The 27,040-nt window shown below is 31.9% G+C and overlaps 1 protein-coding gene across 7 annotated transcripts in view; it reads left to right on the top strand.

Annotated features, from left to right (window-relative positions):
* The first annotated feature begins 1,607 nt into the window (after positions 1-1,607).
* Positions 1,608-27,040, top strand: part of RhoGAP100F (Rho GTPase activating protein at 100F) — a 39,696-nt gene continuing 14,263 nt past the window's right edge. For 6 of the 7 annotated variants that reach the window (XM_088195116.1, XM_088195118.1, XM_088195115.1 and 3 more), the window contains exons 1-3: positions 1,608-1,823; positions 23,276-23,383; positions 26,904-26,987. In XM_088195116.1, coding sequence (XP_088051242.1) covers positions 1,737-1,823; positions 23,276-23,383; positions 26,904-26,987 — 279 coding nt within the window. In that variant the 5' untranslated portion in view covers positions 1,608-1,736. Of the gene's footprint in view, positions 1,824-1,947; positions 2,057-23,275; positions 23,384-26,903; positions 26,988-27,040 lie in introns of those variants that run through there. The other variant, XM_088195117.1, reaches the window with a different exon arrangement.

The raw sequence follows: 27,040 nt of genomic DNA, 5'->3' as shown, positions 1-27,040 counted from the left end.
TAGAAAAATATGCATATTAATCAGGCGCGTACGGTGAAATACATTCCCTTTCGCTCGCTAACGTTTTAAGTGACGAGAATGAGTGAGAGGTAAGGAGGTGCGTTACATGCGTTCCGCACGCCCACTTCTTCTCACTCACTCTCGTCACTTAGCATGCGAGCGAACGGAAGGGTATGTATCTCACCGTACACGCCTGATATTATCTAGGATGAGAAATATGTTAATTATAAACACAAGAAATCTACAATAGTCTTATATTGCCCCACTTTAATTTTTGTGCAACAATATTATATATGTTTAATAAATTAGATAAAACGATGCTGCAAAAATTATAAAATAGGGCAATGAGAGTAGCCTTAACTAAAAATAGATTTACTATTTGTAGACGTATGATTGATAGATTAGAATAGTTAGGTATACGTGAAATATTGAAATTGAATATTTTTGTACTCGCATATAAGTTAAAAATAATATGTTAACAAAGTATTAGCTATATTAGTTTATTATCTATTATTAAGTATGTTAGCTATATTAGCTACTTTTTCTTTTTTGAAATGCTTTTTTTTACCTAACAAAATTAAGCTATATGCAGGGCCAGCTTGAGTTGCGGGCTAAACTAGCGGTCGCCTGGGACACTAATTACTCCAAATGAGGTCACAATTTGATTATATTTAACATGATATACATATATATCTCCTCGACTCATTGAAAAAAATTCGGAGATGGTATTTGAACAAAATTTTGTAAATGACCTTTTTTTCCACACCTACAGCAATTTATGTTCCTCAAAATTTTTTTGTGATGACTATTTTTTAGCTCTCTTAGGAATTATAACAAATATTTTCATGACAACATTTGTTTCTGTATCTGTCATCCGTTAACCTTCTCGAAGAAAAATTTATGATTTTTAGATCTCTCAAAAAAAGTAATTTTCCAAATGACTTTTGTTTTTTAGAGCCCAGAGTGCTGGACATTTTCGGGCCGGCCTTAGCTACAGGTTAAAGATTAAAATAACGATTTAGGAAAGATTGAGGAAACAAGTAATACGCGCTCCGTCAAACGAAACCGAGCATCTTCTGAATGCCCTATTGCAAACTTTAGCAATCTCGAATCTGAACGAATGCCACTTTCAAGTTTTATATGTTACGACCATATTTACAAATTGGGTGTCATTTGTGTTACAATTAAATTCATTTTAATTTTGTGAATTAAAATTGCCTTATTATGTAATAATTTTATGGGTATAGAAAAAAATTGATTCGGAACGAAATTTTCCGAATTCGGTGCCGGGCCGCTAGGGGTTGAAAAGCGTCGCGCAAAGAAGAAAAGCCGCGCTGCAGTGGGCACAGTTTGAGGAGCGCGAGCGGACGCTCGGGTCGACGCCAACGGTCGACGGTCGATCGTCGATATAGAGAGCGGCATCGCTCGACTCGGTCGTCATAGTAGTAGCTGCGGCTCGCGCTCGTGAAAATCTTTTTATTGATGTTGGCGCGGGAGTGGGGGCGGGCGCGGCCCTTCGGGAAAAGTCGGGTGGCGTCGGGCAACTTCGCGCACCGCACTTTGGGAAAACCCGCCGCGCGCTAACGACGACGGAAACCGTCGAGAAATGCGGCGGTGGTGAGGCGGAGCCGCCATCGCGGGGCTCCGGCGACACACGGCCGCTGTCAAGATGCGGAGGGCGCGGGACCTCGGCCCCCCGCGCCCCCCGCGGCTAGCTCCGCGCTGAGCGCCGCACCATGCAGTGGAGGAAGCTGGCGCGCTTCAAGACAGCCTCCGGTGGAACGTCGCGCGCCCGCAACATGCTCTGCTGCGGCCGCAGGAAGGTAACGATTTCGTGGATCCCGGCGCGTTCCCGGCGCTTTCTCGCGCGGGCGGCGCCGGATCGATAGAGGCGCGAGGGTAGGGGGTAGGGGAGCCGGCGCGCCGCACTCCGAAGCGCCATTTTCTTTGCAAACAGCACGCCCGGACCTCCGTCGCGCCCGCACCCCGTTATCGCACCTCATCGCCTCGTCACATGTGCGACAGCGAGGGCAGCGGATGCTTTTTCTCGCGAAAGGTCAGCCATTTTTCTCAAAATAAATCGTTAGGTCAGACATTCTTAAAATTCGAATCGATCTAAACCCCTCGTTTATCGACCATCATTTTTCAAATTATCCACTCGTATACATAATATTCGTATACATAACGCGCTCGGGGCGTGGGGTTCACAGCGCGCTTGCGTCGGTCGTAGAGGCTACGGGCTAAGCGGAGTACTACGCGGACGGTTCATTCACGCCGCCGCCTACTACGGCCATTTCTGTGTAGTAAAAAAGCCGCGATTATGATGGCCGACGGCCGCCGGAATTGTCGCGCTTCCGTCGCGAGACGTCGTCGCACGTGGGCCGACGGCGGCTCGTCTCTCGGATCGATGATGCTGCGTTTCAGATGGCGGATCGTATCGAAAGCTCCGAGATTATTGCGATACCGGCTTTTCCAAACCTTCCGAATTTTTAAAAAATGTTAAGATTTACTCGGCGTATATCTTTCAGACGGCTTATCACTAATTAGCGTGTCGTTAAAATGATAAGATTTCATATTTTTAAATTTAATTATTTAACGCATTATTTATTGACCAACAAGAAAGCAATGTTGAAAAATAAATAAAAGAAAATATTTTTCATTTAAATTAATTGGTAATAATTTTAGTACTGTTTTGGCCAACTAATCCAGTAACATTATTTGAATAATAACATCACAGCATCTTGGATTTTTTTAACCAAACGATTTTTTTCTTGGTGTCAAACAATTAGCACATCTGTTTTTGTATTAATATTTTTATAAACTTGTTATTTTTAAATACTTAGCTGCATCGTTATTAATATTTTTGGATTTTGACTTTTTTTGTCCTCAAAAGAACCTGTTTTTGCAATATTTTTGAAAATATGTTACACTGCGTTTCTTTAAACTTTGACTTTATTCAACCTGTCGTTAACTTAATTATTTTTTGTGATTACTTGGAATCCTTGGAATATTAATATTCTTTCCATTGTTATATAAAAATGTACAACAAACAAACAAGTTTAAAAATGAAAAAAATAAGCAAAATACTTTTGTCAAAATACCTCACCTATCTATAATTTTGGCTATTAATGAATGATATTCAGCTCTCCATACGTTGTTGAATAAACGAGAACACAAACACAAATGAATTATTGTCAAGAATAATTTTTATTTTTGAATAACAAGCAAGTTTGGGGTCGGCCGGTCGTAAAATTATTTTTTTCGTATAATTTTGTGGAAAATTCCCTAATTCAAAAAAAAAAACAATATAATTTGACTCTTATGTTTTAAACAGATACATTGACTATTCGACGATAAGAAAAAAAATTTTCGGTAATAAAAAGTCGAGATGCTGTGATGTTATTATTCAAATAATGATACTGGATCAGATGGTCCAAAACTTTTGCACAGTACTGATGCTTTCAAGATAATATTTATTAAATTATATTAAGACTAAGAATATTGCAAGTTTTAATAAAAATTATTGTTAAAACTATCCAACTGTTGTAATATAGACAATGTACACAGACGCGTTTTATTAGTTTACTCAAAATATATTTGTGTAAAGCTCGATTATGCACGAAGATAAAATTAATTTCATAACATTAGATTATTAACGAAAAATATACATTTTTCATAGATAATAATTACCTTTATTTATTGTAATAAGGGCGAATAAAAACGACATACTTTTAACAAATTAAGATTCCTGTGGTGATCAAATTTTTAAATGCAGTTTCAGCTGAAGCTTAATTATCAAGAAACTATGTCTAATTGTTATAGTAAATCAAGCAATACTTCATAATCAAACATTTTGATGATTCAGTTGCGCATTGTCGTGAAAGAGAATTAAACCTTTTCTATTTCACAGTTATAAGTGAATTTTCGATTTGATTTCTCAATTCTCAGCTGTAATGGTTTTGTCAGGCTTAAAAATATAGGATTATACAAAGCACAGATCACCAAACGCTCTGGAGCTTTATTTTTTGTGTACTGCTTCCTATTTTCATAAGTAATCTAATTTTCATTTCACGTTACAATACGATTGATAAATAAATGGATGTTGCATAAAAGAAAATCGTAACAGTGATTTTTATTTTTATTTAATTCGTGCGGCACCCATTTGTCAATCCTTTTTGATTTTCTTAGCTGTTTTTCTGGACCTTGGACCATAATTTTAAGCTACTAACTTTTGTGCTATTATTTTGCATGGTTTTAATTTTAACGCATTTATTTGAACGTTATTAGCATTAAAAAAAAGTTATTAAAACTTTTTTCCAAATACGAGAAATTAATTTGTCAAATCATTTTTATTTTTAGGTATAGCGCTTATAAGGTTTTTTATAGGAACATATAACCGATCGATGATCAGCGAATTGATCAGTTATATCGTTTCTGTGTGTTTAGTTGTAAAATCATTCTCAAATATTTTAAATAGCAAGGGTCTTAATATTTAATTTAAAGTTACGTCTGGGATTTGATATATGATTTTTTAATTACATTCCAAAGATTATTCAATTCAAAAACGAGTTCTAAATAACTTTTAAAAAGTTCAGCACAAATATATTGAAAAAAAATTATATTATTATTATGAAAAGTACGGTATACGCATTTATATAAAATTTCGAATACTGTAAAAATTAGCTCATGAAAATGGGCAAACTTTTAGCCGTACAAAATTTCTGTTAAGGGTATATTTTCATCTAATGTTGATTCATGAGTATCTACAAAAGATGTCAGGTGTAGTAGAGCCCCTATATATAATATAAATTCAAATATACGTTGCCAGTTGACACAATCAAAAGCTTTGCTATATAATCTAAGAGGCACAGGATATTGGCTTATCAAACTTGGCGCATGTATAAAATATGTTTGCGTGTCTCAAACGACAGATCTACTTTGTTGTGAAATTCAATGCTTGTTTCATTGTGCGCAAAGTTCAAGAAGCATATCAACCAATCCTTCAGAGTATTTAGTATTATGTTTATGTAATTTTTTTTCTTAATTTGGTGATATTTTATTAGTTTAGTCCGATTTTCTGTTCCCTAATATATTTAATCCCTTAACAGCGATTGATTAGTAGTTCATCATAAATATATAAAAATATGAAAATATATATATAGTATTTATTAACTCGACTGGTCAGCTTTTTTATATTAATGATATTCAGTATTTCTCTGAAATTATACAAAACATTTTAAAGATACCTTCAAACTGTATATTTAATATTATATATATTCTTATAAAAATGTAATACTATATATACATATATAGTATTACATTTTTATATTTTGTAATATTATACAACATATATTTTCATATAAAAAATATAATACTATATATATTTTCATATAAAAATATGAAAATATATTTAATATTTATTAGCTCGACTTGGTGAGCTTATATAATATGTATTAATAATATTAAGTAGTTTTCTTAAATTATACGAAACATTTTAAAAATACTTTCAAATAAAACAAGGACAGAAAACAAATATAAAAAGTACCATACTAAATTATTTCAACATAGGCTTATTCAAATTTGCTTTTTTATTACTGTTGTCAAACTTTGATATTACGAAATTTTCAACAGGTAATTGGTATGGAACAAGGCTTTATATTTCATTTGATAATACAATAAGATTTTAAAACTCATAAAACAAAAAGATTATTACATATTTCTTGACGCTAATGAATTAATTATGCTATACCTTTTGATTCCGATTATGTAAATCGTTGTGCTTTCTAAATTTTTGATACCACAACACAAATAGCAAGCGTTTATGTAACATATTTTATTGTTTGTTCTATAGTACTTATATTCATCTAAAAAAATAAATATATATATATATATAAAAAAAAACACAGAAGTTTATTCTCTATTTGAATTGCCGTCTATTTAAATTTTCTACGATTAAAATGTTTAATATTTGCTTATGAAATATTCTATATAATAACAATAGATATGTTTACAATATATTTTATAATATTTATTTAAAGGCTGTCATGTTTATATTTTTGTTCCTCTTCAATTAATTTTCAATCTGATTCACAAAAAGTATCAAAAACTTCAGACCGGTCGCCGTTTCTTCCGCACCTGTTAGGATGTTTGATATAATTCTTCACAGATATATTCACAATTACCGTCAGCAAGCACTAGTACCAATAACACGAGTTTCGTCCGCGTCGTTCCACAGCCACTAACCTCTTGTGTCTTTCGAATGCGGTGATATAATCCCTTGATTCTATGATCCAGATCAATGTAGTCTATATCGACTTTGTCATGAGCTTATTTTTTTAAAGTAGAGCAACTTTGGTTTTTCGAACGGTCTTATTAGGTTTTTTCGGGTCACTTAAATCGCCTCCGTCATTATGTGAATTATAGCAATCGTCACTCCAATGAGTTTTTTGCTCATTATGGAGTACCACATGGGTCCAATCTGGGTCCTCTGCTATATTTGCTCTTCATATATGCGAAAATTAAGAACTCAGAATATTTATTATATGGCCTAAAATGCTCAAGAGTATTCTCACAAATTTGGATTTACTCTCTTTACGAAAAGAAAGTGATCGATAGTTTTTAGTGTCACGATGTCACATTTTTAGATCTTCTAACCCGTCGGTATTTTCATATAGTTTAGGCGGAGGTATTTTAAGCAGACATGGGAGTAACGCTTAAGCAAGGATGAAGATGCCAAAATTTGCGACAAGGCGTCGAGGATGCTCAGTTTCGTTATGCGGAGCAAGTATCACTTCAATAATTTATTAGCGACTCACGTTCTGTACGATACGCTAGTTTGTAGCGTCTTCGAATATGGCTCCATTGTCTGGAATCCAAGTAAAGTGAATTACTTCTTGTTGTTGTAGAGAATTCAAATAAAATTACAAATATATCTACAATATGGAGTACGGGTCGTACCCGTTTTTGTATCCAAGTGCCTTTTTCGGCGTAGCGTCTACTCAATAAAGCACTTCTTAAAGCTGTATCTACTACCCATTAATGCTCGGAGACTTTCGGCTTTGATCTTTAGAGTGCACCGGAGAGTCGCGATCGCATCTTTTATTCTTCCCCGTTGCGGTCAGGATGTCAGCGCTTGAAAACGCTCCTCTCGCACAAGCCATCCAGCTTCGCAATGATCTTACCAAACACAAGGATGTTTTTAGCGATAGCTTTGAGGAGCTGAAAAAAAATATTATGTCATCCACAGCCTTTGATCAAGAAATGCTTTTGCAATTATTTCATGGGTTAAAAACAAATACTTCTTATTAAATAGTATTTTTGTACGATTTTTATTTATATACTAGTTGACAATATTTGTGGTAAAATAAATTCTGATTCAAAGAATACATCTTTAGCAAACTCTGTATTATCAAACTTTTAAGAAGATATTAAAACCTAATAATATATATTTTTATTTATGAGAAACGTCATTGGTTATAATTTATAATTATAACCGCTAATATGATAAATTACATGTTTTTGTATGCACAGTGTTAAGAATTGGTTCTATAGTTAGTTTATGCTTCCTTAAATTACGATAGGAGCTTAACGCTCCCGGAAATTTGACACCGTATATAGAAGTTATCGATCTGAATGCGTTAATATACCACTGTATAAGTATTAGAAGCTCGTTTAAGTATTCAAGACACCCAATTTAACGTTTAACGAAAATTTAAACGCATAATGTAATTTAAAATTCATCTAATAATATGGATACTTTCAATAATACAATGAAATAATTTGTCGCCTAATTTTATTATATAATTTAGGTAAATCTGTCAGATAACATTAGTTAGACTCTGCAGAATTCCACTACAAGAATTTGAACCATAAACTATGTCCGTCAACCCTCCCATCACTTAAATATGCCAAAGCATAGTACCGATTAACATAACACTTAAACTATTTTATGTACAAAACAAGTTAAGCATCTATTATAACTATTTTTATGATACACGTGTATTTACATAACGAATTATACACCGAAACGATGCCGTAACCTCGTTCGAGCTTCTTTTTCGGGCGACATTTCGTGTCAACCCGTTTCCATTGTATAAATTCAAGAATAAACGAAAATGCACGTGTATATACACGTATATTATAATATTCAAGACCGAACATTTTAAAAGCATCCAATTTGGATACAGCACGAACGTTTGAAAAAGTTTTGGCGGCCGCTGTAGCGCAGTGGGCAAATCCTCAACTTATGGTTCGAGATTCCTGGATCAATTCTCGAACCGAAATTGAATTCTAAAAGATTTCCGATTTGGTTACTACCATATAAACATTTTCTTACTGCAACTTACGCTTTATAAAATCAGCGGCAACGCAATTCCTTTCTCAAGAAAATATGTACGCTGGAGTCACCAATTTCAATACATAATATGATTTTTTTAGAATTGAGTAGAATTGAATTAGGGATTTTTATTTGTGTAATACAACATTACCCGTGAGTCTTAATTAACTAAATATTTTATTTATAGCAGTTTCTTATTCAAACTAACACTAAGCTATATGCAAGTTAAGCCAATATGAGCTGACGGTGGCGTAAATATACTTTCCACAATATTCAATTTATAAAAACGTGTTTTTAAATATTAAATGGATAGTGTTTAAAATGCGATTTTTCTTTGCTATTGGCTCCGAATGGTTAAAGTATTGCTACCTAAAGAATGCACCAGACTCTTTCTTATATTAAAGCTATATTTGTCTATGTTGCAGATGCATTTCTAAATGTATTTGTATGACTAATATACGTATGAAATTAGCGAATCTGACTACAATCATTATTATTTTTTTGTCACTGTCTTTTAAGTACGTTATTGCTATTTGTATATGTTAGCACATAGTTATTATGCATGTTAATACTATTTATTTATAAAAAATGGAGCTGAATATCATAACCAAGATGGATCAGTGGTGTAAGTCGATAATTTATAACTAAAAGTCTTAGGTTCGAATTTTTTTGTAAATAGTGTTTTTCAATTATAATACTTTTATTCAAATTACAATATTGTTTTTAAATACAGATAATGTTTTCTTAGATCTTCTCAATCTCATAGATTAATATTGTAATAAATATTTTTTACAAAAAATATCTTGGTCGTCCTTATACTGACTATAAGCTGTAATAATGCTTATTAAACAATGAAATAATGAAATAGCTGCTGGCTATCATAACACATTAAACATGTTAATAACTTGACATGTTCCCCCAATGCGTCATGATGACTATGCACATATATTTAAAGTATGATAGATGAGCACTATCCCATATATTTTTTTCCCGCTCCTCATAATTATCGCCGAAAACATCTTTGTATTTGCCAGGCTCGTGCAATAAGAGCGTTCTCAAGCATTTATGATCTTAACTACGACGAGTATGAATAAGGGACGCGATCGTGACTCTCTAGAGCACTTTAAAGCTTGCAGCTGAAAGTAGCGAAGCATTAACAGATGATGATTTTGTGTAACCCGTTGTAACGCATTGAGCTAAACGCCTGTCAAAATACAGTAGAAGAATAAAAAATTACTAATCTAAAAATCTGTTCGTCTTTAATATTCTATATGAGCTGAAAATGGTTCCGATGCCGTCGCAGTGGGAACGCTCGGTAACGAGCGTTCCCACTGCGATAACACGATTATTAAAGATTTTTTATACCTAATATGTACGACTTTCATATAAGATTCGAACTCAGGGCTTTTGGTTTTTATTCACCGACTTTACCACTGGTTATTTCAATATTTTTTTTTAAATGTGATATTTAAAGTAACACTGCATGTTTTGACGAGTTTACTCATTGAATGACAACGATCCGTTCATAAGCCTAGAGATATGTTTCACATTTGCTAACAACCTGATACTTTCAATCTTCATAGACAAAACATAAATTTAATTCTTCATTTCAATAATATGTGTGTATATTTACATTTACTAGTATTAAATAATTAGTTAAAAATTTAAAATAATTGAAACGTGAAACTATTAATATTATATTTTAAAATATACGTATATTTAGATCTTTATTAGATTTAGCTCAATTTTAATTAATCATCGCGGTTATTAGCCGATATTAAGAAAAGTTAGAAAAACCTCATTTGTGATGATCCATCATATTAATAATTTATTCTGATTTTTCAGACACGATAGAAATTAAAAAAAAAACATTTGGGTTTTTGTGGGATATAATCTACAAATTTTTCAGGCGTTAGATGTTAGTCATCGACTTAAAAAACTTATCTCTCGTGCTGATTTATTTTCGAGCAGTTGTCATAATAGTCCTGGTACTCTATATCCCAAGGATTTCTTGCAGTAGAATCGAATTTTACTACACAAAAAGAAGTATATGCTGTGAATAGATATGTAATAAATATATAAAATTATCGTTTAAGTAAAGCATATTATATTTATATACTCTTCGTTGATTTCTTAACGGATAATATTTATAATAAAATACTTAAAACTGAACATTTTAAAAGCTTCCAATTTGAACATAGCACGAATGTTTGAAAAAGTTTTTCGAGGCCTAATCATGGTGAGGGGTATGTACGTACCGCGTATACACTTCACCACGAAAAAACGTAATTTGCCGCAATTATCCCCCGAGAACTATGGAAATTTATAGTACATCAATTATAAAGCTATTGTAATGTCGCGGCAGGTGGGTGGGAAATTCGATTATCTCTCTGTATTATTCATGGAGTCGAACTCGCGGGGTCGGTGGAAATTCCTCTATTCGATTCGGTTCGGGGTCACCGGTTCGGCGGTTAATCGAATGTGTCGATCGAACCAGATAATCGTTCGAAATGAACTTTTTCCTACGGTATATAGTATGTAAAAGCATTTCGATTCGGACATGCTATATGTGTGTTTGTATTGTAAACCGACCTTTACACGACCTACGTGTGTGCATTACAATGGTCGTAAAAATCGAATGCCGCCGTAAAACTCGATACAACATGATCGAATCAGGTAGATTATGGGGCAAAATGTTGCAATCCTTCTAAATTTTAAGCCTCTTTGTATTATACGTACAGTGTACATACATTAAAAATAAAATTACCGCTTGGAAAGCTTGAAAAATAACTAGATAATATTTTATATTTCAAAGTGACTCAATATGATTCATGGGTGGATATCACCCGTCATTTATTTTCACGGAAAATTTCCTATTAATAAGACCTCAAACAAGTACCTGTAAGGAAAATTGCCTTAACCTATATATACCTTATAAAGTATACTTTTTAATTCAAGTATACACTATATACAGTAACGCATCACCTCCATAATCATCGTATTTCGTATGTTTATATTCAATTAATATATTTTTTAAGCTCTTATGATCGATCTACGAGTTACAAAGAAATTTCGGTCTCCCGTATTTATACCCGAATCGTAAAAAAATGTGAATAACAGCTATTGATGCTTTACCTACTTACATTTGTTATATTTTGAACAAGATAAAAATAAAGACTTATCTGGATTACTGAAAAAAACAAGATTTATGTTCGCCAACAGGCAAATTTTATCGCGTAACCCTGTGGAAAGCCCCCACACATTTTTTCAATCTGTCTATTCCCACGCGAAGCGGTTTTGTAGTTTTTATATTACCAAAGCAAATGTAAGGCCGATTAGAGTAGTTGAAAGAATCGTAAAAAAATTGCAATTCAAATACTTTCCCCTTTTTATACAGCAGTATAAAAAAGCAATGGTTGTAAAGCATTCGAATTTAATTTTTAACCAAAAAAGGTTCTATGTAAAAATTTGATAGAAATGAGAATACTCGATTTGCCGTTTTTCTCGAAAAGAAACATTTTTTAATAGAATAATAATAATATTTAATATTCTGCATTTTTATTTTTGTGTTTAACTTTCAATATTATGTAGTAAACACGTTGTGTACATTAATAAATAAATCATATTTTTGGCACAATTTCTAAGAAGTCAGACGAGCTCGGTAAATTCAATTTATATGCAGCTCGCAAAGCGCAAAAAATCATTCGCAATCCAAAGAAGTAGTAGAAAAGAAAATTTCTGATTTCCTTTAGTGTGCGTACTATCGTACAAATATGATTTGAAGAGAGCAGCCTCGTGCTTCGATTGAATTGCGCTCAGAATTTAATGGGACCCCAAGGTCCGCAGTGGATCGAAGCCTTTTGAAAAATTTATACGGTAAAGAAAATCGGCAAACGGCTCCCTTTATCATATTTGAATACCTTTGTAGACTTTAAAACTCTGTAAAGGGTACGTCAACATTTTTCACAAAGAGAATATATGTTTTTTTTAAATATACATATATATATATATATATATATATTTGTTAGGGCGTCATACACAAGTAAGTCACTTTTAGATGGCATTCTAAAATGCTGCATTATTCAATGTAGAATCGATTACCTCTTCCAGTTCAAACGTGCCGGTATAACCGAGAAATAGATTTCATAGAGATCAGTGCTGTGTATTTTCGTTCTGTAAATAATTGAAGATCTTAGAAATATAGTGTTGTGTATGTACAATATGAAGTTGATATTGTCATGTAGTTACAACTTTAAGGCTGTAGTTGCTTGTTTATATGGTTTCTCGGTGGGCGAGTTGCTTGTAAGATTGAGTATGTAATTTTCGTGTTTGTGTAATTCAGATCTGAAGCTTATATTGTATCGTGTATTAACTAAGTTACTGTGCTTAACATATCTGAATTTCGCTCAGTCTCAGATTAGTTCGAAACTAATTTATTTTACGGTATACTAAAATTATAATTTAAGTGTATTATATTTTTATTTAATTAATACAGGAGTGAATTTATAGCAACTTTTTCATTTACATGCTGCTTTCAAAATAATATAGTTTTATTCTTTATTTATTAATGGTTTAATAAAATAGTTATTCGAATTTATTATTGTGGTCAAATTAAATAGAATATGTGTTATAGAAATAAATATTTTATTATATAATAATAAAAATTTCTGTAAAATATGTAAAAATCTATTAAATATACTTTTTATTTTTATATATAGCTATTATTTTATCACGTTCACTTTTATCCGCGCGATACATTCTGCTGTCTAATTTTGCTTATAATGGATTTAAAAATTACATATTTTTAAACAAAAGAATATTCTTACGTTTGAACATAAAAATAAATATATCGACATTTAAAAGTAGTACATTTTTTAACTATAACACAAAAATATTACAAAGTTAGAACATAACCTAACCTAACCTAACTCAACCTAACTTACTATAAACTGTGTACGTGAATGTGGTATAGCTTACAGGTGACTAATTAAAAATATAGTATACTATAGTACTTTAAACAATACTCAAGAACACAAGCACCAGTATTTAGATGGCACGCAAAAACGAAGTTTTCCCAGAATATCTGGATTATGTATCTATATTAGCAGCTGCTTAAAAAAATGTTTTACTAAGCACTCTTATCGATACGACTCAAAGAAATAATATCATTTTGTGGTAAATAAAAATCTAAAAAACCTTTCCAATTAAAAGTAAGTCGGCATCATTATTTGTCAACCAAACCAGAGTAGCATGCTCGAGGGTACTGCATACTATGTGATTATACAAGGCACACAGTGCCTTCGAGCTCTAACATATTTAAGGCTTTATTTTAATCTGTATTTTTTCTTAAAATAGGACACTCATACCGGTTACTATTTGTGTGCGATTAAATACATTGTTATGTCAACAAATTAAATGGTTTTTGCTTTACAATATATCATGGAATGAAATTATTTGCTACTATTAGCGAATTCCCACACACATAAATAAGATAAGTTTTATACATTTCCCAGTGGAATCTATTTTAAGATATACATTAGGATCGTTAACGAAAAGTAGGGATTTGATCTTACGAATAACTTTATTAATATTATTAACAAACAGATATTTGAGGAGTTCCAAATGTAGCAATGTATTCAGATGACTTGTGTTTCCCATATTAAACAAATTGACAATGATTTAAAAAGTATGATTCAAAATATTTAAGCATATTGTGGACGTTTTTTTATAAAAATGAAGCGTGACTAACTTTATTTAATACAAATTTTATATTTCTTAATTGATAATTTTCTCACAAAATTAAAATAAGAGAGCTAATTCGTTGCTTCTGATCTTTATGTATATATATTTTTGATATATGTATATCATATAAAGAGTGTAGAATATTAAGGACGAACTCACCTTAATTTTATATTTGAATTGCTAAAAATAACATGGTAAAAAGTTAATTTCCGAATAAACCTCTAAATATTTATAGCATAAGAAATATGCTTGCTCAATATATACACTGTGTCAGACTCATGCTTTTATGCCAGGGGCTAGGAAACTTTCTTAATTATTACCCCAAAATATATTTGTATAGAACGATATTACCCTTAAGACGAAACTTTTATGCGCCCGCAAACAAATCTCCTTTCCACTCCACATCGACACAAATTATCCCTATAGTTGAATTAACAAAAAAAATTAATATCAAATAACTGACAAAAACTTTTAAAAAACATTTATTAAATATTATAATGATTGACTACAAAAATTGTCAAATATACTTAGCTTAAATAACTTAAATTTACGAAGAAAAACATTTAAGAATTTTATTTCAATATCGAGATACAGCTACTATTTATAATGATATATTTATCGTATATAATGATTTCCAGAGGCGGTTATTTAATTGATATTATTTTTTTTAAATAAATGAAAAACATTAAATGTTCGATTAATAAAAAAAAGTTCGAAGATATTTTAAATTTGTGTAGTTTTTTAAAAGTTCGGAAACCTTTATGTTCATGCTTTAAAAGAGAAACGGTCCAGACAGTCACACAGCAATTATTAACCAAAGGGTAAAATAACAATAATATTTTGTGCAGTTTAGAATGTATAGTTTAGTGCGTAGAGAAATATTACTGTTTGATATGTACCGTTTCCGTCGCAATACATAAGAAAGGAAATTTTAACAAGTGGTTGCAAGAACTAAAATCTGGATTAATTACGCAGCAAGAGATGTTTTCATATTTAATAGAGCAATCTAAGGCTGCAACAATCACTTCTTTATTTGTTATTGAAACCTTAAGTGAATTCGTGGCTTCACTGCTTAAAAGCATAAACAAAAGCGAAATAAAAAGAGACATTCAAGATGTACAAAAATCTCGAAATACAAAAATGAGCAAGAAATGCAGATGAACGCCTCATGATATAAATATATTATTATTATTTATATTATATATATTTTATTAATCAGTGTATTATATTTTTCTTACAATTGCAAGAATCGATGGATATCGATAATATTGTTCAATTGCTAGTTTTTATTGGTATGTTTCTAACAAATTTTTCTTTTAAAGACGAACCGTTAGAAACGATTTCGTTGCGTGGGAGGTATTGATATTTTTACATGATTCAATAAACACGTAACCAAGATACAGTCTCAATTAAAACCTTGTGTCAGAATGACGAAAAATTTTCAAATATTTTGCGCTATCATTGAATCAATTATCAATATATTTAACAAGAGAATTAATACAAAACGTGTAAAATATATTTATATTAGCATTTAAAATTATTAAACCGATTATAGAAAAATCTCTTTAACGGCGATTTTTTGAATCGATACTTGTTTTACGAAATCATTCATTTTCTTGGAGAAAGGTGAGATAATTTTTATTTATATACTAGTTTACTATATTTGGGGTAATTTACTCCGTACTCGGACCCCTGTTTTATACATTCTTAACATGTAATATATGAAAGAAAAAAATAACATCGCAGTTAGCCGAAACGGTTCATGCGTTTTCGCGTGACAGCGAAACTTCGTTCACTTGTTTTTAAGAGTTAAAAATGTAACTTAAAATAGTAAAAATATCGTGCAAACATAGTAATGATTTTAATGTTTATCAAAAGATGGCAATATATACATTTTAAATTATTTTTGTAGCTTGAAAAAATGTCACCTTTATCAAGACATATACATTAAAAATTCTGCGAAAAAATCAGAACGGAATGTATTAAGGTTAATGCTAATTTGCTCTTAATTTCTCAAACGCTCTAGTCAATTATGTTGAAACATGTTTTTAATGAGTTTGCCGTTCATATTCTATGCGTTTCATAGATAACCAATTTCAATGTAAAAGACAATTTTTTTATCAAATCCGGCAACCAATTAACCAAATCGTTCATCGTCGACAAACGATCCCATTAAATCTCGCATAGCCTTGACCGTAACAAAAAAATTGACACCCAAAACACTTTCATTACACACATAATAAGGGTTGCGCAATTTAAACGCCATTCCGGCGAATTGCCCAGTGCGGGCGCCAATTAAGCCCACCGCGGCGCTTCATAAACTTTTGAATTCGCGCGCCCCCGTCGACCCCCATCACGTTTTGAGTGGCCTCTCGACAACTAGTAAACACCGAGTGAAATATTAACGCGCCGAAACTCCCGTCACTGGAAAAGCGTCACAGCTCGGCAGCCGGTACGTGTATGGGCGTTCCTCCACTCGAATCTCGTGTGTGTAGTAACGAATCGAGTTTCCAGTGGCGGCTCGTGAATTAATGATGCGCGCCGGGCGGGTCCCGATAATTGTCGTCCCTGACACGTTTTGAGTTTGTCACGCTCGTCGCCGCTCTTGTATAATCAGAAAATGGATGTGTCAAGTAGAGAGGAGAGGACGCCTTCTCCGGTGGAAGGACTACGCCACATCTCTCTCACTGACACTCCCTCTTGGTCTAGGCTGACCGCAGTTTTGAACGGTATGCATAATAACGTTTTGTCATATATTCGCGAATCCAGAAGAGTTGAACTAATCACTAATTTAAAATAGGGGGGGGGGGGCAAAACATTTTGCCCCCCTCCTCTCTTTAATTTAAGTGATAAAAATTAATGGAATTTAATGAAGTACTATGAATCTTAATAATAAAAAATGACGGCTAGCTGGCCAACTTTGGCAACCCCCCCCCCCAGCCTCATCAAAAATTAAAGGGGTATCCTTCAAAAAATCTAAAAAAAACAGTCTCGAACTATACCGAAAATATTTTTTAAAATATGGCATTTCAGTGATATCATATCGGAATACATATTCACCGGTAGATATATAATATAATTTTACCAGTGAAAATACATTTTATCTGGCAGGTGCTATATATACAGTAAATGTCTATTTATACAGTGAAAATAAATTATTTCACTAGTGAAAAAATATAATTTAGCTGGTGATACACATTCACCGTAACATCTATTACAAACAATGCTATTAAAATGTTAAATTTTATTTTTTAAACTTGCGTACCATTAAAAAGTCGTCATACGCTTTGAATTCGTGGATTCGAATACGTTTATATCAATATAATTTTAAAAATGCAATTTTTGTGCTCAACTATCAACTTAAAATAATTATTACTATATTCTCGACAAATTAAATCTACATCGGAATTTTTTTTCTGAGAATTAAGTCAGTAGTTATATTTATTTAAACGTTTTTTTTTTTAAATGTCAGTTACAAAAACGCTAAAAAACTTTGTGAGTTAAAAACATAATAAATTCACGATAATCATTACAAATAATTAGAAGATTACTCTTAAAACTCATTAGACGCTTTATCAAAAGCCAAAAATAATTTTAAAATGTATAAAAAAATATCATAACTAGCTGAAATTATTATCATTATAATGAAGTTGCTAAATTATAAATAATCTAACAGATTATCCAGATCTCTTAAAACCATTAGATTTTTAATTTATTCCTGTATTTTACTTAAATTTTCAATTTGTTTTATCGTGAAATATTATTTTTATAAATAGGTTACATATTGTATGTAATAAATATTTTAAATTTGTCATTTTTTAAATCTTACTTGCTGCTCTTATTTTTTTAATAACATTATTTTTTTTTTAGTTTTTCTCTGTTGAATGTATAAAGCATTTCAATATAAAAAAAATCGTTAAATAAATACATATTTATTGCATCAACATTTGCATAAGCATACTATATGTTTTTTTATGGTAGTTATAGTTGAGTTTATAGTATAAGTATTTTTTGTCTAATTGCACTTGTCAGCGAGTCGAAAATAAAAATAGCATTTTTGTTAATTGCGCTTTTAGTGTTTATGCGACAAGTCCATTTTTCGCGGTCAATGCGTCTTCGCAATAAATAAATACTTTTATGTAATATATATTTTTACTTCTTAAATAATAATAATAAGAATGCATCAACGGGTTATTTTTTATTGTGTTGCATTATTATCGATCACGTTTTACAATATTATCAAAATAATATATTCATTAGATTAACTAATTGTAAAAGTATGATTGATAGATTAGAATGGTTGAATGTTCAAGAAATATTGAGTATGAATGTTTTAGTATTTATATATAAGTTAGAAAATAATATGTTACCACACTATTTTAATAAGTATTTAATAAGAAATAAAGATGTACATAAATATAATACTAGAAATAGAGAAAATTTAAAGATAATTAAGTATAAGAAAACGAGTACGGCTAGGGGAATTATGTACGGAGGTTTTAATTTATATAATAGTCTTCCAAGAGAAATCCGAAACAGCAAAAATATAACGGGTTTTATAAATGGAATAAAAAAACACCTTCGTACATATAGAAATAAAATATTATAATATTAAGTCTTTATTATTGTATATTTTTTCTTTCTGTTATGTATTTTTTATATATTTTTATATATGTTTACTAAATTTGTTAGATGTAAAGATTAGCTATTAAGCTAAATAAATTAATAAAATAAAATAATAAATTAAGAAATATATAAATACAATTTATTAAAGCCATTCATAAGTATTATAAGTAATTTCTTTGAATTAAAAAACTGTGAGACCAAATTATTAAAATAATGCATTTTTAATCCCTCTTCAGAATTTTTGTTCTTAGTAGATAATAAAAAAATCATTAAGGAAAGAGGTTGAATTTAGACCTTGCTAGCTCCTTCTTTTGCTCTCACCGTCCTGTCTTGTTTTTGTCTCGGGGAATTATGGTCAGCCTATCTCGGCCCGAAATTCGACTTTTGGCACGTGAGTGGCGTTCGCGAGCTTTCGCCTCCAAATTAGAAAAGCCTAGCACTCGCGACCTATCTCCTCGTGGACGACGAAAAAATTGTGGAAATGTTTTTTTTATGGAAGGAAAATGCTGAGCTTTGGTATAAATGGGTTATGGGATTTTTTACGTAAATCCGTATGATTTATTGACTGGTAGATCGGAATTATTTCATTATTATTTCCTTTGATTATGTAACTCGGTTATGTTTAACCCTTTTAGAGCAGAACTATTTTTAAATGTGTTAATAAAACTAAATGCAATCAAAATTGAAAATGGGCCACAGCAATTATTTCAGCGATTCAGTTCATATTACATATAACTAGAGCTCTACTATTATTTTATCAGTACATCCAATCTCTTCATGTGTTTCGTAATTTAAATTTGAGTAAATTTATTAGTCTCCGAAGATTGAGTTAAACTCTGGACTTAAGACGTCGTAGCTAGATCAAGGTTGACATGAAGAGGGAAGCGGTTAATAACTTGCTCTTTTAAGTTTCAGTCGTGTGTCTTAAATCGCGATTCACTGGTAGTAAGTTATTATTGGAGGGTACTGTCAATTCCGAATGGAAAGTAATTATTTGCGCTATGTATGCGCTTTTAACTGCCTAATAAGTATAGAGAAGATCATTTCACTTATCTACTTTTGACGTGTGCATTTGAGGGTGAAATATAATATATTTATTTATATCAAATCGTTGCATCACTGTTAAGGTTTAAACAGGTGGAAATTCAACAAGATTGTAAACAGATTTCACGGCAATCTTACTTGCATACATTATGTTGTGTTTGTAATATCTGATTGTCGGCACAACAATTCTATTTATCTTGTTTATTGCGCTTTTAACACGTGTATATGCTACAAGTCCGTTTCTCATCGGTAATGCGTATTTGCAATAAATGCTCAGTGATTCCCCACAAGTTTTGCACCTAATAAAATTAGTTTTGAAGTAGAAAAATCATTGATACCATTATTTTCTCTATATAAAATCATTCCGGTAAATTATACGCATGATAATAATAGTGTAATAACATTAAACACTTAATTTCACGAGACTTTAATAATTTAAATTAGCTACTGCTTTTACTAAATTTATGCATATAAAGTAATTAACATATATCAATCTTTCATTTTATCGTGTTGATGCTTTAATAACTCATAGTTAGTGATATTAATCGTAGGTAGTAATGACATTGCCAATGTTCGTTTAATTTTTAGTAAATGTATCGCTATTTTTTTATGTATTGTACATTAATATTTGTATTGCGTATTTCAAAATTAATAACGCTTACAATAAATGTATATAAATAATAATAATTAAAGATGACTATCGCAAAAATACGGACCTTAAATTTCCGAAAGACATACATTAACCGTATGTAGATGCGAGCGATAGCAATTCCGGCTACTACTTTTGAATGCGTTATTACAAATATTGATCGAAAAGGGCGAATTACAACCCTTTTTCCAGAGAAACGATTAATGAAGCTATTACCCAATCGTTGCTTACATATTTTATAGCATTGCGCCGTTTTATTTGCACGGTAAATAAATATATTGTAACTCTTGCCTATCGGGTAGTGGTGAAAAATATATTATTATTGCTATTTCGTATCGCATTCCGTACGCCGACCGTTTGGAATTCGAAACATTTCGTGGCAATGGATTGTGTTTCGTAGTAACGTAGTAACGCAATAGGTATGTAATTGCGGAATTCGCTCCAGATCTAATTCGATTAAGATGTTGAAACATAAAGTAGTCGAACAACTAAAACTACGTAAAACGACAAGTGTATTTCATTCAACGTCTCAATATATTCAGTCTTGTCTTATTTAATTTTTAACTATACAGTAAAATCTGTATAAAACGGACAAAATATCCGGTCATATGAGAAAATTATTAAAAATATCCTGTTAATGTTATAAATATTTAAACACAAGTGCCGAAGCTCATAAACAATGTTCTGCGTATGATAAGGCATCCCAGGTCTTCCGACCTGTGTACCCAGTTACTCGCACGTTTTTATTAGAACCAGGTACCTTAGTATCCGGTTATTTTATTACAATATAATCAGTGGCGTAGCTATGGGGGGGCGGAGGGGGCGGGACGCTCCGGGCGGCTCTTGCTTGGGGGCGGCATATTCGCGATGGGATCGTCTAGTGTGGTTCTTAACCCTGAATGCACTAAAACATATATAAATCCACGAATAACAAGAGCTTAATAATAACCAATTTATTATTTTAAGAAATGCTGATTTTATGACCCTGCAAAAAATGTATGGGGGGGTGGGGTGGTAGCAATTTTAAGGATCGCCCTAGGCGGCACATAACCTAGCTACGCCACTGAATATAATACTTGATCTCTTCATGTGAAATATATTTTTCACACAAATTTCAAGATACTATTTTGCAAAACTCATATAAAGATTAAGCGTGTAGTGAGAGCGGTGTATTGAAATGAGACAGGAAATCCCTATTTAACAATCCGATAGTTTTATGACACATTTCATTTCGGCATTCTCAAACATTTGCCGTTTAACAAAATAAAATGGGAGTGTTTGCTTAAAATACACACGGCATACTCAGGAGACGGTCGTACACAAAAAACGGCATTGTTATTATTTACCGTCAATAATTTATTATCGCTTATTATCCATCGGTTGATGGATAGCTCTCTAGCAAGAGATGTGAACAGATTTTTTAATACTCCAATGATATCAATTACACATAATAAATTATTTGATTAAATATTTATTATCAATTTATAAGTAACAATATATATTTATTCTTCACTTTTGGAAATATGAAAAGAGCATATTTTGCTTCATAAATAAAATAATATGAACTTTTCACTCAAAATTTTATATTGCTTTCAAGATTATAATCCGCGAGAGTTGACAATGATCGGCACTTCATAAAGTTTCTGTTAATCCTTTGACTCATATTAGAAACACCTTTTTGGCTGTCAACAATATATTGGGACGGGTGAGCCCTTTCACGTGTTTTTACGATAAGCAAATTTATATATTAAAATTATATCACGCTCACAGACAAAAGACAAACAAGAGTAGTTATTAAATATTTTTTATGATATATATTTTAAACCTACTTCATCATTACTTAAAATCAGATAATATTTTCAATCTATTTATAGAAATTTCACTGACATTGCAGTGTGCCGTTTATTTTATTTCTAAAAAAACATGGAAAATCTACTTTCATATAACGGACTGTCGTCTTTAATGGACACCCGCTATATCGAGGTTTTACTGTAGAGCTATTGTGATTGATTTTATTTGATTTTAAAAAGTCATATCTTTATGATGCATCGCCTATTTCAGGCGAAATAGTGAGAAAATGGATTATATTAGTATCATAGTGGTTTCTCGTATGGCCTTTTAGGTGAACAAGAATTGGATTGGATAGAGCTTTTATGTGAATATAGAACACTAATATTTTACTTAATACACACATAAGGAAGCTGAAGATGCGATACAAAAATGATTGAAGAACGAGTGGACGTGCTTTAAATTTATACTTGTTCTTAAAATATGGAATCATTGTAATATTTTTACGGTGGGTAGCGTGAGATTATAAATGCTTATGTGTCAGTAAAATGTGGGAGTCTAAAATGGGAATGGTATACATTAATATTATGCGTCCTAAATTGGTGATATTGCTAGTCACTCTGCAATGAAAACGCTACTCTAAATTTCTCCAAATTCATTATTCTTCGCATAAAGGTAAAAAGGAACCGCTACGCTATAATCCATTACTTTATACCACCTTCTTGTGATATAAAAGAAGAAGGTATAATATACAAGATGAAAAAATATTTTTAAATTGCTTGAAAAAACAACAGGTGGTGAGATCTGAATAAATTTTCTTCTCTCATCATAGCCCCATCATCATTATATTTTCGACCCATTTTTTCAACACCCTGTACAAACACAAATATAATATTCATAATCGAAAATCAATACAGCAGTAGAGAAGCATGCTCGAATATTACATAAACCGAGCGCTGCAGCAGGATGTTTCGCATAACAAACTTATCCTTACTCCCCTATATTTCTTTGTCTCCCACCTTCTCTTTATATTAACTTCGCGCAACTTTTAGCAATATATTAACGTTTTGTTTTCTTCGTTTTGTCCGCAGGAAAATGGGCGCAGTGTACCGGACCTCACGGCGTCCCCAGGGCGTGCGCCCCCGCCCGCCCGTCTCAAAGATCAACCGCCCATGGTTATCCAGAGTGATTTCCGAAAGGTAATTTTCAACCGAAAAGTTTAAAGCGTAAAATCGCCCATCGCGTGATATAGTCACACTATCCTTGAGAAAGCGAGTGCCGGAAGGCGTTAGTGTGTCAGTGATCCGCGCTAAATAAATCCGAGTGGCGATCAACAAACTTGTCCGTGGTTAGCTCGGGGGATGGGACTGGAAACAGAACAAAGAAGCCGGGGGTGGTAGTGTTTGTTTTCACCGAAGCCAATTTTATGGACGGAATCGAATCGAATGGAGTCTGGGATTGACGGGGCATTACTCAATCGAGGGGATCGCTTTGCTGCTATCTTCTTTCGATTCTGCGTTGAAACGAGATATTTTTCAGATTACATTTTTTTCATTTTACTGAATTAATCATGTTTATGCGATACAGAGATTATCTTTCTGCGTCACTATTTAGATTACGAGTTTCTGAAAAGTTGATCTTTCAAGAGTTGTTATGACCACGCTTTATGTTTATTGACGCTCCGTTTAGCTTAAGCTTTGTTAGGTAAAGTAAAAGCATTGCAAGAAAGTACTACAAGGATACTCTGAAATTTTGGACAAAATGTTTCCTGAATCGTTATTTTAATATTTAATCTATTCAGCAACAATGGGTATATTTAAGAGTTTCTTTGCAATAAAAAGTTAGCCCAAATATGTACATATTTTAATAAACGTCCATGCAATGATCTAGTTCTGATATCGCGCTTTCAAAGATGTTTTTAATACAGATATTAAATTTATCCCAATAGTCGCCAAATTCATAAAAAAACGTATAGATTCTCTGAACTATTCCGAAAAATATAATCATGCTCGCATTAAAATAAGCAGCATTTTTATAAATCATTTTAGGGTTGTGAGCCACACAAGGAACATACTACATAGCTTGTACGACTTATATTCACCTTATCAGAGGTCAATGTAGTATTTTTTCATAATTTTTCAATTCACTGACTACCAATTCAGCGCCCGTTCCATCGTTCATCTGAGATAAGTGCTTCGATCGCCTCGCCCTCGTACCGTCTCTGTACTATAGTTTAAGAATCTCTGCCCTAGAGAGTCGCGATTACGTCCCATATCAAGAACATCAGCACTCAAGTCATTTAAATATTTTCAGCATTAAATACAAAGTGCTGGAATAATTTATTTAGAATAGTGCACATATTTTAATATTTATTGAATTTTATTTACATATATACATGTGCAAGCTAGAACAGCTTTAAACCAATTACATATTTAATTATTTACTTATCACAATGCGTCCAGTGTGCTTGGATGAAGACAAAGAAATATTATCCGACAGATTGATAAAAAGTTTAATAGCTGTGATAATTTGAGAGTTGTCCAATACTCGTGTTTTTGCATGCGGTCTTAAAGACAAGCGCTAGTACTTTTGTCGCACACAAAAACGAAGTTCTTCTATAATCTCAGGATTATGTGTATTCCTTACCAGCAGCTTAAAGAAGTGCTTTTGCAAGTACACTCGTCTATGCGACTCCATGGTTCTTAATCGAATATTTAAATATTCGATTATTCGAATTATTTGCTTATATGAATATTAGGAAAATTGATCGAATATTCGTTGATACTACCTCAAATAAAATTTAGAATGAAACAATTTGTATTCTCGAGCAACATAGGTAGTCGTATCTTCTCTCAACATACCCATGTAACTAGTGCCGCTCTAAAATTTATGATTATTTATGCGAAATGCAAGATAATGAGACGCTCCTTCTGAACAACAAAAATGTTTTTACGCCTTAAAAAAACATTTCCAAATATAATGTTTATCGGCGTATCTACTATGACCGAAATTCACAGAACTTGTTCGTTTAACGAAACAAAATGTTGGAAAGACCCACCTTTTATAATCATTTATCGCTTATCTCCAAAGCAAGTATGCGTCGCAAATTTTTGTGAAGTTCATTTTACGTATTTGTGTTAGTTGTTACAAGACGCAGAGACTATTTTAATAAGTTTAATCATTTGATCGCGAATTATTTATTTATATGCAAATTCGCACAAAACAAACCCCGATACGGATCTGCTCTTTATGTATATAAAATTCGTTCTATACATTATTAGCTATTGTATATACAATAAATTCGATAAAATGATGTATTTGGAATGTTCCATATTTTTTTCTGAATTAATTCAATCACATCTGATGCTAATTCTGGTAATTTTAAAAAGATGAAATGACGTCCCTGATCAAAAAGTATGTAATAATAAATTAAGCGTTTTCCTTTTGCCCCCTCACTGATCAGTAATTCGCATAGCATTGTGTTATGCATATTTTATAAAATACAAAAAGTTTAACGATTATTAAAGTAGTTAATGGTTAGTTAAAATATGTTTTTTTAATAAATAAATAAATAATCAATTAATTGGTTGGATAATTAATATCGGTAAAAGTCGAGAAGAAAATCACGAATATATTCAAATATTCGAATACTTTATCCATTTTTTATTCAATATTCGAATAGTTGGATACTACGAATAACTGAGAACCCTACACCTCCAATAATACATATTTTCTTGTGTAATCTGAGAAACACTTTTTTGACCTTTTTTTATTAAAAGTGAATCGGCTGCATTATTCAGTAACCAAATCAGAGAAATATGCTCTAAGATGCTGCGCACTAGGTTATACAAGGTGCACAGTTCCCTTGAGCTTCTCAATCGATTGCGCGTATCGCCGTACAAATCCCAAGATCTTAAAGGCTTTATTGCATATGTTTTTTATATATTGCTGAAATATGTAGTCCTCTTGAAATAGCACACAACAATCGGAAACTATTTCTGTGCAATGGAGCACATTGTTATCCATTTAATTAAGAGTTCTTGCTCTAAATTAAATTGCTCTAAAAATCTAAACTAATGAACAAATAAACCAAATACTATTCATAAAATGCAACAATATAATTCTGCAAAAGCTTGAAGAGAAAAATTTATTATTACAGTAACTCATATTCTCAAAAAAAATGCTTAAAAAACTATTTTAATTTATCTTTTTCAACTCGAGGGGGTAATATCCATCTAAAAAATATATATTTTAGGTACCTCACTGTCGTGAGGTACCACAGCAGACAGACATACTCAGTTGGTACAGATTTACCCCGTTGTAACACATCTGGCTTACGCCTGTTAGGTTACAACGGAAGATTTAATAAATAAATGAAACAACAGAGATAGCAAACTACACAATAACATGTACGAAAGAACTGTAATGATCTATTGACAAAAGATCAAACAAAATGCGCCGTATCAAATCTCAACATATCAATTGTACAAATAGACGATCCAAGTGCCTTTAGACGAAACAACATTGGACGAAAAGTTGCGATGGAGCGAGCGCGTGAAAACTAAATTCTTTTAATGTATATTACAAACCATAAAATCATATATGTTTTTTCTTTACTTTTTTTATTTAAAAAAAATATTTTTCGTAAATTATAATGATAATTCATTGATATGTTATTTTTCAATATGTTTATAAAACACTAATTACACTTTTTCTCAGGTCTCTGGAATTAGCTCGGAAATATTTAGACAGATAGAAACGGTTGAGAATGACCACGATGCAACGACCGCAGCTGCTTTAGAGGTACTCTACACTACAGTATGACACTTTATACGTCTATTACGAAACACATTTGC

This window comes from Plectrocnemia conspersa, unplaced genomic scaffold, assembly GCF_051122295.1.
Source record: "Plectrocnemia conspersa isolate PC_06_02 unplaced genomic scaffold, ASM5112229v1 ptg000010l, whole genome shotgun sequence".
Taxonomy (NCBI): domain Eukaryota; kingdom Metazoa; phylum Arthropoda; class Insecta; order Trichoptera; family Polycentropodidae; genus Plectrocnemia; species Plectrocnemia conspersa.
This window is presented reverse-complemented; position numbering and strand designations above follow the sequence as displayed.